Here is a 15477-nt window from a genome sequence, read left to right as displayed (position 1 = left end):
CTCTAATCTAATCTAATCTAATCTGATCATTCCATATGCCGTCTTCGCCACTCTATTTACCTATCCTGCCACCTTCAGGGACCTGTGAACGTGCACTCCAAGGTCTCTCACTTCTTCTACCCCTCTCAATATCCTCCCGTTTATTGTGTATTCCCTTGCTTTGTTTGCCCTCCCCAAATGCATTGCCTCACACTTCTCCGGATTGAATTCCATTTGTCACGTTTCTGCCCACTCAACCAAACCATTGATATCATTCTGGAGTCTACAGCTATCCTCTTCACTATCAACTACACGGCCAATTGTTGTGTCATCTGCAAATTTTCCAATCATGCCTCCCACATTTAAGCCCAAACCATTAATATATAGCACAAACTGCAAGCGACCTAACAATGAGCCCTGTGGAACGCCACTGGAAACTGCTTTCCATTCGCAAAAACATCCGTCAACCATTATCATTACTGTTTAATTTACAAATTGCAGTAGCACCATCTGCTGGCAAAATAGTGATGCAATGAGCAAAAATATTTCAACACTAGATGGCATACAGATGGTGATGACTGTAACGAAAACATTTGATGAGATTGATCCTAATGGTTGCTAATAACATAGAAAGTTCTGGAGAATTTATATTGGTGCACCAAACAGGAAAGTTAGAGATTTCTCATCGCCTAATGTTCAGAGTTCCTGGGGAAATTGTTAGGGAAGGAGCTTTACAGGCAATTGGATGAAGTCATGATTGTATTTCCAAAGAGGGTTTTCTATGTGAACTTCTTACAGTAGTACAGATTGACCAGAATGTTAAGATGCAGCTGCAGCAGCTTTTGGCATCCTGGTGTACACTTGGAAATATGGCATGAAATAGAGGTTGTGCTGCACTGTTAGCTCATAGAATCATAGAATTTTATAGTCCATAGAATTGTAGAATGGTTACAGCACACAAGGAGGCCATTTAGCCTATTGTGTCTATGCTGGCTCTCTGAAGGAGCAATTGATCAAGTGCCATTCCCCCGCCTTCTCCCCGTAGCCCTGCACATACTTCTTTTTCTGATAATCCAATTCCCTCTTGAATGCTTCGATTGAACCTGCCTCCACCACACACAGGCAGTGCGTTCCAAATCCTAACCACTCGCTGTGTGAAAGTTTTTCCTCATGTCACTATTGCTTCTTTTGCCAATTACCTTAAATATGTGCCCTCTGGTTGTTGACCCTTCCACCAATGGGAACAGTTTCTCACTATATACTCTGTCCAGACCACTCATGATTTTGAATACCTCCAGCAAATCTCCTCTCAACCTTCTCTTCAAGGAAGACAGTCCCAACTTCTCCAATCTATCTATGTAACTACTCTCTTGAATCTCCTCTGCACCCTCCTCAACGCCCCCACATCCCTCCCAAAGCGCAGCACCCAGAACTGGATGCAGCATCGCAGCTGAGGCCAAACCAGCATTCCACACAAGTCTAACACAACTTCCCTGCTCCAGCACTATAGTACAGAAGGAGGTCATTTGGTCCATTGTGGTTGGACTGTCTTAAACAGAGCTCAACGGTTAGTCCCATTCCTCTTCTGTTTCCTCATACCCTTTGAAAAATAAATTGATTTTATTTCCACGATTGTTTCTGACAGGGCATTTTGGGTGGAATCTTCTGCTGTTAGGTTATGAGTGTGAGTTGGGACCATTTCCGGGATCTGGGAGATCTTCCTGGGGGCGGCCAATTAATGTGGACACTGCCACTGCAGGATAGGTACTACAAGGGAGTGTCCACAGGAAGGTCAATAGCAGCAGTGGTGGCCTACTGATGGCAGCAGTTGTGGTGGAGGGCTTAAAACAGGAGGCCTCGCGGGTCCCTCGGGCCAGCTGCCAGCAAGCCACCTCCAGGCACCTGTCGCGCATGGCCCTCAGTGGGGTAGGGGGGCTGTCCGCCATCAGGAGGATCCCAGCGGCATGCCCAATCAGCCCACAAATTGGCACTTAACTGTGCAGATTGGCTATCCGCTGCTACCGGGCAGGTGCTGACCCTCCTCTGGGAAGATTGCCTGGAGGCGGGAATGCACTGGGCCACTAACCACCACATATTTCTCAGAAATTCCTCCTGGTCCTGCCTTGAAACCCACCCCTGTGGGACCCAGAAGATCCCGCCCTGTATGTTCCAACAGTCGTCTATGTAAAAATATTTCCAAACATAGACATAAGTTCAAATCCCACTGCAGCAGCTGGGGAATTTAAATTCGCTTAATTAAATAAATCTGAAATAAGAAGTTAGCATCAATAATGGTGACCATGAAACTACTGGATTGCCTTAAAAATGCATCTGGCTCTTTAGGGAAGGAAATCTGCCACCCTTACCCTGTCTGGTCTGTATGTGACTCCAGATGCACTGCAATGTGGTTGACTCTTCACTGCCCTCTGAAATGGCCTAGCATGCCATCATGAGGATCTCAAATATAAGCCCCCTCGTTTATCAACTCACTGACCAGTGGAAATCATGTTTCCTAAATTACCTAATTAAAATTCTCATCACGCTCCCTATTTTTGGGGTCATTGTTCCCCATTGCACAAGTCCAGATCCTTTTCTTTATATATCGTTTCCCTGCTGACCCTTGGGGAACGCTAGTGTTTACATCCTGCCAACGTTGCTGCGCACTAGCTGCTAGGAAGTGCAAGCAACAGTGCAGGTTGACTCGCCCACTGATTTTAATAAATACTGCCTGGATCCTTAGGGAAGCATCTTCCTGCAAGTTTAGTTCCTACCTTCTTCCTCCAAACAAACTCAAAAAGCCCAGTTATGAACTCGGGCTGGGGGACTTCAATGTCTATCACCAGGACTGGCTTGGTAGTACCACTACTGACGAGCTGGCCGAGTCCTGAAGGACCGATGGTGAGGAAAATGCCGAGTTGAGCTCAACAATCTGCCTGTTGCAGATGCATCTGTCCAGGACAATATTGGTAAGAGTGTCCACCGTATAGTCCTTGTGGAGACGAATTCCCATCTTCACACTGAGGACATCCTCTATCATGTTGTGTGGCACTACCATCGTGCTGAATGGGATAGATTCAGACTGGGAACATCTCTAAAGGGAAAACTTTGTGTTCTACAGAGTGAATATGTATTTTTTAATTTTGTTCTATTTTTGAGGATAAACTTTGACTGCCTTTTTCCCTTGATCCACATCAGTGCTATAAACAGAATGGCAAGAAAATGACTTTTTTCAGCCATGTGTCTGATCATTGGAGAAGCCCATCACCATTCAAGAGAACGTAGGCCTGGGAGTCTTCAACATTGACTCCAGGCCACGTGAAATCTCATGGCATCGGGTCAAACATGGATAAGGAAACCTCCAGCTGATTATTACCTATCGCCCACTCAGCTGATGAATCAGTATTCCACCATGTTGAACACCATTTGGAAGAAGCATTGAGGGTGGGAAGGGCTCAGAATGCTCTCGGGTGAGGGATTTCAATGTCTGTCACCAAGACTAGCTTGGTCGTACCACTACTGACGAGCTGGCCAAGTCCTGAAGGACAGATGGTGAGAGAACCAACATGAGGGAAAAGCTGAGTTGATCTCGTCCTCAACAATCTGCGTGTTGCAGATGCATCTGTCCAGGACAATATTGGTAGGAGTGACCACCGTGCAGTCCTTGTGGAGACGAATTCCCATCTTCACACTGAGGACATCCTCTATTGCGTTGTGTGATACTACCATCGTGCTGAATGGAATAGATTCAGAACAAGTCCAGCAGCTCAAAACTGGCCATCCATGAGGCACTATGGGCTACCATCGTATTTCATCCTTATTTCATGGCCCTGCATGTACCTCACTCTATCATTGCCATCAAGCCAGAGGACCAACCCAGGTTCAGTGAGGAGTGGAGGAGAGCATGCCAGGAGCAACAACAGGCTACCTAGAAATGAGATACCAATCTGGTAAAGCCACAATGTGGGATTGTAAACATACTGGACAGTGGTAGCCGCATGCTATAGACAGAACTAAGCAATACCGCAACCAAGGGATCAGATCAAAGCTCTGCAGTACTGCCACATCCAGCATTTTTTTTCATTCGTTCAGGGGATGTGGGCATCGCTGGCAGGCCAGCATTTGTTGCCCATCCCTAATTGCCCTTGAGAAGGTGGTGGTGAGTTGCCTTCTTGAACCGCTGCAGTCCTTGGGGTGTAGGTCAACAATGCTGTTAGGAAGGGAGTTCCAGGATTTTGACCCAGTGACAGTGAAGGAATGGCGATAAAGTTCCAAATCAGGATGGTGTGTGGCGTGGAGGGGAACTTGCAGGTGGGTGTTCCCATGCATCTGCTGCGCTTGTCCTTCTAGGTGGTAGAGGTCATGGCTTTGGAAGGTGCTGTCGAAGGAGCCTTGGTGAGTTGCTGCAGTGCATCTTGTATATGATGCACACTGCTGCCACTGTGCGTGGTGGTGAAGGGAGTGAATGTTGAAGGTGGTGTGCATGGGGTTACACTCAAGCGGGTTGCTGTGTCCTGGATGGTGTCGTGCTTCATGAGTGTTGTTGGAGCTGCACCCATCCAGGCAAGTGGAGAGTATTCCATCACATTCCTGACCTGTGCCTTGTAGATGGTGGACAGGCATTGAGACAGGATGTGAGTTACTCGCTGCAGAATTCCCAGCCTCTGACCTGCTCTTTTAGCCACAGCATTTATGTAGCTGGTCCAGTTCAGTTTCTGGTCAATGGTAAGCCCCCAGGATGTTGATAGTGGGGAATTCAGCGATGGTAATGCCATTGAATGTCAAGGGGAGATGGTTAGATTCTCTCTTGTTTGAGATGGTATTTTCCTGGTACTTGTGTGGCATTAATAATACTTGCTACATATCAGCCCAAGGCTGGATGTTGTCCAGGTCTTGCTGCATATGGACATGGGCTGCTTCAGTATCTGAGGAGTTGTGAATGGTGCTGATCATTGTGCAATCATCAGCGAACATCCCTACTTCTGACCTTATGTTGGAGGGAAGGTCATTGATGAAGCAGCTGAAGATGGTTGGGCCTAGGACAGTACCCTGAGGAACTCCTGCAGTAATGTACTGGGACTGAGATGATTGACTTCCAACAACCACAGCCATCTTCCTTTGTGCTAGGTATAACTCCAACCAACAGAGAGTTTTTTCCCTGATTCCCATTGATTGCAGTTTTGCTAGGGCTCCTTGATGCTATACTCTGTCAAATGCTGCCTTGATGTCAAGGGCAGTCATGAATGGTGGCAGACAAATTGAATAACTAATGAGAGGAGGAGGCGCCACAAAAATCCCCATCGTCAATGGTGGGGGGCATCCAGTAAGTCAGTGCAAAAGACAAGGCTGAAGCATTTGCAATCAGAAGTGCTGAGTTCCATCTCGGTCTCCTCCTAAGGTCCCCAATGTCACAGAGGCCAGTCTTTAGCCCACTTGATTCACTCTATGTGATATGAAGAAACAGCTGAGCGCACTGGATACTGTAAAGGCTATGGGCCCTGACAACATCCTGGATGTAGTGCTGAAGATTTGTGCTCTAGAACTAGCCGTGCCCCAAGCCAAGCTGTTCCAGTACGGTTACAACACTGACATCTACCTGACAATGTGGAAAATTGGCCAGGTATGTCCTGTCCACAAAAAGCAGGAGAAATCCAATCTGGCCAATTACCGCTCTATCAGTCTACTTTCCATCAGCAAAGTGATGGAAGATGCAGTCAACAGTGATTACAAGCGGCGTTTACTAACCAATAACATGCTCACTGATGTTTAGTTCAGGTTCTGCCAGGATCACTTGGCTCCAGACCTCATTAAAGCCTTAGTCCAAACATGGACGAAAGAGTTGAATTCCAGAGGTGAGGTGAGAGTGACTGCCTTTGACATCAAGACAGCATGTGACCAAGTGTAGCATCAAGGCACCCTGGTAAAATTAAAGTTAACGGGAATTGGGGATAAAATCTCCATGGGTTGGAGTCATACCTCGCACAATACCTTCAGGAGCGGAGAGCTGTCGGACCTGTTTAGAGTTTAGAGATACAGCACTGAAACAGGCCCTTCGGCTCACTGAGTCTGTGCCGACCATCAACCACCCATTTATACTAATCCTACACTAATCCCATATCCCTACCACATCCCCAACTGTCCCTATATTTCCCTACCACCTACCTATACTAGGGGCAATTTGTAATTGCCAATTTACCTACCAACCTGCAAGTCTTTGGCATGTGGGAGGAAACCGGAGCACCCGGAGGAAACCCACGCAGACACAGGGAGAACTTGCAAACTCCACACAGGCAGTAGCCAGAATTGAACCCGGGTTGCTGGAGCTGTGAGGCTGCGGTGCTAACCACTGCGCCACTGTGCCGCCATGTGTGGGAACGCCTAGAACCGGGAGCGGATAAATTCGGGGCCTTCACTTACCTTCAGGAGCGGAGAGCTGTCGGACCTCTTCAGGAGTTGGCATGTGCTGACTGAGTTTGAGTTTGGAAAAAAAAATTCTAACAGTGACATCACAGGAAAGCTGCAAGGTGATTGGTTGGTGAGTAACTGCTGTTGGGGAGTATCTGTAAATAGCTGGGTTAGTAACTAAAGTAAAGAGAAAGGGAAGGCCTACTTTTTTAAAATATATATATATAGTAATTAGTGTTGTTTTTAGAGAATCAAGGTCCCTAGTGTAAATAATCTCTAATTTCTGAGTAAATTAAGGATAAGTCATGGCAGGGCAGCTCAGCAGCATGGAGTGCTCCTCCTGTGCAATGTGGGAATTCAGGGACACTTCCAGTGTCCAGGGCGAACATGTGCAGGAAGTGTCTCCAGTTGCAGCTGCTCGAAATCCGCATTTCGGATCTGGAGTGTTGGTTGGGGTCACTGAGGAGCATCCACGAGGCTGAGATCATCATGGATAGCATGTACAGGGTGGTAGTCACACTGCAGGTAAAGACTGCTCAGGCAGAAAGGGAATGGGTGACTGCCAGGCAGAGTAGAAGAACTAGGCAGGTAGTGCAGGAGTCCCCGGGGTCCATCTCCCTCTCTAACAGATATTCCGCTTTGGATACTGTAGGGGGAGTTAGCTTCTCAGGGGAATGCAGCAAAAGCCAAGTCTGTGGCACCAAGGGTGGCTCAGCTGCACAGGAGGGTAGGAAAAAGAGTGGGAGAGCTATAGTGATAGGGGTTTCTATCGTCAGGGGTACAGATAGGTGTTTCTGTGGCCGCAAATGTGACTCCAGGATGGTCTGTTCCCTCCCTGGTGCTCGGGTCAAGGATGTCACAGAACGTCTGCAGGACATTCTGAAGGGGGAGGGTGAATTGTCAGAGTCGTGGTTCACATTGGTACCAACAACATAGGTAGAAAGAGGGATGAGGACCTGCAACAAGAATTTAGGGAGCTAGGTAGCAGATTAAAAAGCATGACCTCAAAGGTTGTAATCTCTGGATTACTCCCAGTGCCACGTGCTAATGAATATAGCAATAGGAGGATAGAGCAGATGAATGCGTGGCTGAAGAGATGGTGCGGGAGGGAGGGGTTTAGTTTCCCGGATCACTGGGTCTGTTCCTGGCAAAGGTGGGACCTGTACATGTTGGACGGTTTGCACCTGAACCGGAATGGGACCAACATCCTTGCAGGGAGGTTTGCTAGTGCTGTTGGGGGGGATGAAACTAATTTGGCAGGGGGGTGGGATACAGAGTGGAGGTACAGTAGGGGGTGATGCACAGCCAAATATAGAAGAGAAATTAAGTCAGTCTGGAAGGCAGAGCAAATATAGACCTGTTAAGGCACAAGCAAATAGCGCAAGGCTGGATTGCATCTATTTTAACACAAGGAGTCTTACAAGTAAGGCAGATGAATTGAGGGCGTTGATTAACACATGGGAATATGTTTTAGTGCTATCACAGAGACATGGTTGAGGAAAGGGCAGGACTGGCAGCTCAATATCCCAGGGTATAGAATCTTCAGGCATGACAAAGGGGGGTGTAAAAGATGAGGTGCCATTGCACTGTTGATCAAGGAGTCAATTACTGCAGTAAGGAGGGATGATATCTTAGAAGGTTCCTCAAATGAGGCCATATGGGTAGAACTTAAAAACAAAAAGGGGGCACTCATTTTGCAGGGAGTGTACTACAGGCTTCCAAACAGTCAGGAAGAGATAGAGGAGCAGATATGTAGGCAAATCTCAGAGAGGTGTAAAAATAATAGGGTAATAATAGTAGGTGATATCAGCTTCCCAAGTTTTAACTGGGATAGTCTTCGTGCAAAAGGCTTAAAGGAGGTAGAATTCTTAAAGTGCATCCAAGAGAGCTTTTTGAGCCAGCATGTAGAAAGCCCTACAAGAGAAGGGGCAGTACTGGACCTACTCTTAGGGAATGACAAGTGGTGGAATTGTCAGTGGGGGAGCATTTCGGGGATAGAGACCATAACTCTGTAAGATTTAGGTAGTTATGGAAAAGGACAAAGACAGACAAATAAAGGTACTGAATTGGGGAAAGGCAGATTTCAGTATGATAAAACAGGATCTGGCCAAAGTGGACTGGGAGCAGCTACTTGTAAGAAAGTCTACATCAGACCAGTGGGAGTCATTCAAAAAGGAAATAATGAGAGTTCAGGGCACACATGTTCCGGTAAAGGTGAAGGGTAGGACCAGTAAGTCCAGGGAACCCTGGATGTAAAGGGATATAGAGAATTGGATAAGGAAAAAAAGGAGGCCTATGGCAGATTCAGAGCGCTGAAAACAGCGGAGGCCCTAGAGGAGTATAGAAAGTGTAGGGGAGTACTGACAAAAAAGTTATTAGGAGAGTGAAGAGGGGGCAGAAAAAACACTGGCAGACAAGATAAAGGAAAATCACAAGGCGTTTTATAAGTATATTAAGGGGAAGAGGATAACCAGGGAAAGAATAGGGCACATTAAGGACCAAAGTGGCAATCTGTGTGTGGAGGGAGGTGAAGTTTCAAATGATTACTTTTCATCTGTGTTCACTATGAAGAAGGATGATGTAGGACTAGAGATCAGGGAGGGGGATTGTGATATACTTGAAAAAATTAGCATTGAAAGGGAGCAGATATTAGCGGTTTTAACGGGCTTAAAAGTGGATAAATCCCCAGGCCCAAATGAGATGTATCCCAGGCTGCTATGCGAGGTAAGGGAGGAGATAGAGGGGGCTCTGACACAAATTTTCAAATCCTCTCTGGCCACAGGAGAAGTGCCAGAGGACTGAAGGACAGTGAATGTGGTACCATTATTCAAGAAGGATAGTAGGAATAAACCAGGAAGTTACAGGCCAGTGAGACTAACATCAGTGGTAGGGAAACTATTGGAAAAAATTCTGAGGGACAGGATTAATCTCCACTTGGAGAGGCAGGGATTAATCAAGGATAGTCAACAAGGCTTTGTCAGGGGGAGATCATGGCGACCAGAACTGTGGACAGTACTTCAGCTGTGGCCTAACTAGCGTTTTGTACAGCTCCATCATAACCTCCCTGCTCTTATATTCTATACCTCGGCTAATAAAGACAAGTATCCCATATGCCTTCCTAACCACCTTATCTACCTGTGCTGCTGCCTTCAGTGATCTATGGACAAGTACACCAATTTGATTGAATTTTTCGAGGAGGTAACTAGGTGTGTAGATGAGGGTAAAGCAGTTGATGTAGTCTTTATGGACTTCAGTAAGGCTTTTGATAAGGTCCCGCATGGGAGATTGGTTAAGAAGTTAAGTGCCCGTGGGATCCAGGGCAATTTGGCAAATTGGATCCAAAATCGCTTAGTGGCAGGAGGCAGAGGGTGATGGTCGAGTGTTGTTTTTGCGATTGGAAGCTTGTGATCAGTGGTGTACTGCAGGGATCGGTGCTGGGACCCTTGCTGTTTGTAGTTTACATTAATGATTTAGACAAGAATGTAGGAGGTATGATCAGTAAGTTTGCAGATGACATGAAAATTGGTGGTGTCGTAAATAGTGAGGAGGAAAGCCTTAGATTACAGGACAATATAAATGGGCTGGTAAGATGGGCAGAGCAGTGGCAAATGGAATTTAATCCTGAGAAATGCGAGGTGATGTATTTTGAGAGGACTAAAAAGTCAAGGGTATATATAATGGATGGTAGGACCCTAGGAAGTACAGAAGGTCAGAGGGACCTTGGTGTACCTGTCCATAGATCACTGAAGGCAGCAGCACAGGTAGATAAGGTGGTTAGGAAGGCATATGGGATACTTGCCTTTATTAGCCGAGGTATAGAATATAAGAGCAGGGAGGTTATGATGGAGCTGCACAAAACGCTAGTTAGGCCACAGCTGAAGTACTGTCCACAGTTCTGGTCGCCACACTATAGGAAGGATGTGATTGCACTGGAGAGGGTGACGAGGAGATTCACCAGGATGTTACCTGGGCTGGAGCGTCTCAGCAATGAAGAGAGACTGGATAGGCTAGGGTAGTTTTCCTTAGAGCAGAGAAGGCTGAGCGGGGACCTGATTGAGGTACACAAAATTATGAGGGGTATAGATAGGGTAGATGGGAAGAAACGTTTTCCCTTAGTGGAGGTGTCAATAACCAGGAGGCACAGATTTAAGGTAAGGGGCAGGAGGTTTAGAGGGGATTTAAGGAAAAAAGTTTTCACCCAGAGGGTGGTTGGAATCTGTAACACACTGCGTGAAGGGGTGGTAGAGGCAGGAAGCCTCATAACATTTAAGAAGTATTTAGATGAGCACTTGAAACGTCATAGTATACAAGGCTACGGGCCAAATGCCGGAAAATGGGAATAAAATAGATAGGCTTGATGGCCGGCACGAACACAGTGGGCCGAAGGGCCTGTTTCTGTGCTGTATAACTCTTATGACGAAAGGAAGATGGCTGTCATTGTTGAAGGCCAGTCATCTCAGCCCCAGGATATCACTGCAGGAGTTCCTCAGAGCAGTATCCTTGGCCAAACAATCAATGATATTCCCTACATCATAAGGTCAGAAGTGGGAATGGTCACTGATGATTGCACAGTGTTCAGTTCCATTCACAACTCCTCAGATGATGTAGCAGTCTGTGCCTGCTTGCAGCAGGACCTGAACAACATTGAGACTTTGGCTGATAAGTGGCAAGCAACATTCATGCCACACAAGTGCCAGACAATGACCATCTCCAACAAGAGAAAATCTAACCACCTCCCCTTGACATTCAACAGCATTACCATTGCTGAATCCCCCACTATCAACATCCTGAGGGTTACCAAAAATTTAACTGGACCAGCAACAGATATACTGTGGCTACAGAGCAGGTCGGAGACTGGAAATTCTGCGACGAGCAACTCGCCTCCTGACTCCCCAAAGACTGCTCACCACCTACAAGTTAGGAGTGTGATGGAATATCCCCCACTTGCCTGGCTGAGTGCAACTCCAACAATACTCAAGCAGCTTGACACCATCCAAGAGAAAGCAACCGGCTTGATTGGCACCCCATACACCACCTTAAACATTCACTCCCTCCACCACCGATGCACAGTGGCAGCAGTATATACCATCTACAAGATGCACTGCCAAGGCTCCTTCAACAGCACTTTCCAAACCTGAAGCCTCTACCAACTAGAAGAACAAGGGCAGCAGGCACATTGGAACACCTACAGGTTCTCCTCCAAGTCACACACCATCCTGACTTGAAACTATATCACTTTTCCTTAATTGTTGCCTGGTCAAAATCCTGGAACTCCCTTCCTGCCAACACTGTGGGTGTACCTACACCACATGGACTGCAGTGGTTCCAGAGGTAGCTCACCATCACCTTCTCGAGGGCAATTCGGAATGGGCAGTAAATGTTGGCCTTGCCAACAATGTCTACAGCGCATGAATGAATGGAATTAAAACTTTAAGGTCCAGTGAAGAGTGCTGCTAAGTTTCCCATTATTTGTCTGGCAATGACCACTCGACCTGTAAAGCCATTGACTTGTAGGACTATCTGGAATCAAATGGGAAGAATTCCAGTTCTCCGTGACAGATATATCACTACAGTTCCTATTAGTAAAACAGGGCAGCTGGTTGATCAACAGTTCCTTTGAGTACTGTGAATCTATCTGGCTCAGGTATTGTGTACAGAATCTTCCACAGAGTATTGTAAGTTCTCATTTTCTATTGCTAGGCAGATCATCTTAGAGAAATTTTAACTTCAAGAAATGCAGCTTTCCTCCTCTTCTTCGCTCCACAAATGAGGATAGTCACCTAGATGATCATGAGATGACTGATGGGCACAGTTGTGCTTCGTGGTTAGGCTAACAGCAGGTACTAGGAACTCCTCATGAGCAACATGCTTTTTCACAGCTCGGTGCTTGCTCTCTCACGTGGGCTGAAGGAAGCATCTTGTTACACATGTTAGATGTGCTACACGTCTAGTTCTAAGCAATAGGGAGACCTGTTTGGACATGCCACAGATTTGCTGGAGTCCTTAAAGAGAAATGAGAAAAATTAAAGTGGCTTACACCCGTTTCCAGCACAGTCATGAAGAAAATGAACTGCGTTCAGATCTCCACTAATGCTGCTTTGAGATGAGGGCAGGGAGGTCAGAGATTGGCTTGGGGTTTACTGTTCTTTTTGTTTGCATTTCCCTATCCCTCTCTTCCTGTGGGAAAATAGCCCTTTTACACGTGAGGCCTCCTCGCTGGGAATTTGTCTATGTAATGGATTGAACATTCATCCACACAGTTCCATCTGTTATCATCAAATTTAACGATTTTAAATCCTATGTTGTCAAAAAGGCATGTGTTTGGAGCTCAATATGCCTGATATCTGATTTCTGATTGCATAAGCTTGCACTCTACTGCTTTTCACATTTTCCTTTACATCTATTTCTTTTGCAGGGATTTTTCTGCAACACTGAAAGAGATTTTGAAAGCTGGTGTAATTTTGTACGGAAGGTATGAAGTGAAATAATTTACCTTTTAATCTTAGTCTGATTCCTGATTCCTCTTTTATGAATTAAACTTTCATCTGAAATCGGTAGCGTTTACATGAGATTGAAGGAAAAGTGGCAGTTTTAGCTTTGAACGGGCATTGATTGAAGATTGGATTGATTTCATCTGTGACGCCCACATGGTTGAATAGTCTGTTGACACTCATTGCCAAGGCTCATAAGAAGATTAGTTACTGATGCAAGATTTTCTCAAATGGTTTTATTTTGACTCAAGATACCAGTGCCATAGAATTTTATTATTTTTAAGAAGTTTTGTGCCCAGTGCCTGGATATAGGTCCGGTCTATCGTACCATTAGAGTAAGTCCACATTACCAACAGGAAAATTTCACAAGGAATGCTGTCCAATTAGATACCTAATAAAGGTCAGGCATGTCAGATTAGACACAATCTAAAGCTCTTTTTTACAATAGCCAATAACACCAACCACAGAAAAGTGTTCTGACTGCACCAGTGTAACATTCCATTCTTCAGTATTCCAGATCCTTCCGTACCATTAGAGTAAGTCCACATTACCAACAGGAAAATTTCACAAGGAATGCTGTCCAATTAGATACCTAATAAAGGTCAGGCATGTCAGATTAGACACAATCTAAAGCTCTTTTTTACAATAGCCAATAACACCAACCACAGAAAAGTGTTCTGACTGCACCAGTGTAACATTCCATTCTTCAGTATTCCAGATCCTTCCGTACCATTAGAGTAAGTCCACATTGCCAACAGGAAAATTTCATAAGGATTGCAGTCCTTTTTAGATATTATTAGAATAAGATCTAGGTAAACTTCCCTGTCTCTGCTCACCTGAGTTGGTGCATCATTTCTTTTCCCTGTTGTCACCATTTGGGCAGACTTCCCTCGTGATGAATTTGATTTCAATTTAATTTAGCACTGAGATTTGTGTTATTTGAGCTCAGTACTCTTTTAGATTTGTTTCTCATTTTCTAAATAATTTTACTTTTTTTTTAAAAAGTCAGTGGAAACTTACAACATTTAAGGACCACAGCCTTCTTGGTCACTGATGGCCATAGATTTTTTTGTCCAGAAATATGATGTATAATTGTGGAAAATGGAAATCTACTTTGGTTCTCTGCCTAGACCACATGGGATTGTCTTTTGAAAATGGACACTTGACCTTTGAGAAAGGATCCTCTTTAGCAGTGAGTCATAGGCCATTTTTAAGTTAGTGTCATAAGCACTGGTACCTGTGAGGACTGATTTTGCATCAGAAGTGATTTGGTGTCATACATGGGTAGCTTTATACTGTGGACTCTTATCCACGAGAACTTAGGCTTAGAATGCCCCCATACTCATTTCACCATGTCCTTACAGGTAACAATAAGAGAAGATTTTCATCCCACTCAGTCTGGGATGGATTCAAATCCTGATCCCAGAGATGAAATGGGCAACTGCATTGCTGTATGCCCATTATAAATATGTTTTACAATGTAACATAAAAATTGTGTTGAGCTTATGCCTAACAATGCGAATATGCCAAACGACAGGAAATTCTGAAGACACGAAGCTTCCGGATGTTTGAACTGGTCGAGAAGCATCCTGCACACTGGCCTCCATTTATACCTGCGACCAAACCTGAAGTACAGACCACAGGAGCAGGTAAGACCCATGCTGGGACAGTATTCATTGAGTCCATCCCTGTAATAACCCCAGCAGTCACTTCAAGTCTCCGATTCTTCTATGTCCTCCATGACAACCTCCCCAGCTTCACCCTACACCGACACTACAGTCACATCCTATCCGGCATAAAGTTTGGCATGCCTGTCACCCCATCCTCACTGGCTCATTGTCTTCTCCCCTGAAAAGGGTCTTGAAGTTCTCATCTTTAAATTCCTCCAGGACCTAACTACAAACCAGCTCAGGTCTCTTCTGCAGCACCACATCTCAGAATACACACTGCATTCTTCCAATTCTGGCCTACAATATTATTTCCACTCCACCAAGGCTGGCAGAATTCCTCTTAAAACATCTTTGCCTTGCTACCCCTCTCTCCTCCATCAGAAGCCTCCCCAAAATTTACTTATTTTCCCATCTCTTACCTCTGCTGACTTTTCCTCTACTTCCTGCTCTGTCCATCATAAAGCACAGAATCGTTTCGGTGCAGAGGGAGGCCGTTCGGCCCATCGTGCCCGCACTGGCTCTCTGAAAGAGCAATTCCCTCAGTTCCATTCCCCTGCCTTCTCGCCTTAACACTGTACATTCTTCCTTTTCATATAACTGTCTAATTCCCTTTTGAATGCTTCAATTGAACCTGCGTCCACCACGTTCTCAGGCAGCACATTCTACCTTGGGACATTTAGTTATATAAAAGGTCCTTTATAATTGTAAGCTGTTTTTGGTACTGTGGTCCTTTCATACTTCTATATTTTAAAAAAAATGAAGAATTGTTTTGAAGAAAAATAGAAACAATTACTAACATTAGGAAAGTTAGGGATGAGAAAGGTTTGATTAAAGGGTTAATTAAAGTTCATTCCTCCAGTACTTCATGTTTCCCATCATTTCTAATTGTATACTGAATAATCCCCAATGGTTTTACCTCTGTCACCTTGCTTGTA

At 45.2% G+C, this 15477-nt stretch overlaps 1 protein-coding gene and 1 long non-coding RNA gene across 4 annotated transcripts in view; one reads left to right on the top strand and one right to left on the bottom strand.

The window, feature by feature from the left end:
* The window catches only part of LOC137377538 (uncharacterized), an 81671-nt gene that overhangs the window by 10977 nt on the left and 55217 nt on the right, over window positions 1-15477 (bottom strand). The window lies entirely within an intron of this gene.
* Window positions 1-15477, top strand: part of atg4a (autophagy related 4A, cysteine peptidase) — a 70293-nt gene that overhangs the window by 53098 nt on the left and 1718 nt on the right. For all 3 annotated transcript variants that reach the window (XM_068047234.1, XM_068047236.1, XM_068047235.1), the window contains exons 11-12: window positions 12797-12853; window positions 14410-14521. In XM_068047234.1, the coding sequence (XP_067903335.1) occupies window positions 12797-12853; window positions 14410-14521 (169 nt within the window). The remainder of the gene's footprint in view (window positions 1-12796; window positions 12854-14409; window positions 14522-15477) is intronic.

The sequence above is a fragment of the Heterodontus francisci genome, chromosome 15, assembly GCF_036365525.1.
Source record: "Heterodontus francisci isolate sHetFra1 chromosome 15, sHetFra1.hap1, whole genome shotgun sequence".
Lineage (NCBI taxonomy): Eukaryota > Metazoa > Chordata > Chondrichthyes > Heterodontiformes > Heterodontidae > Heterodontus > Heterodontus francisci.
The sequence above is the reverse complement of the archived record's forward strand: the minus strand, read 5'-3'. Positions and strand labels throughout refer to the sequence as shown.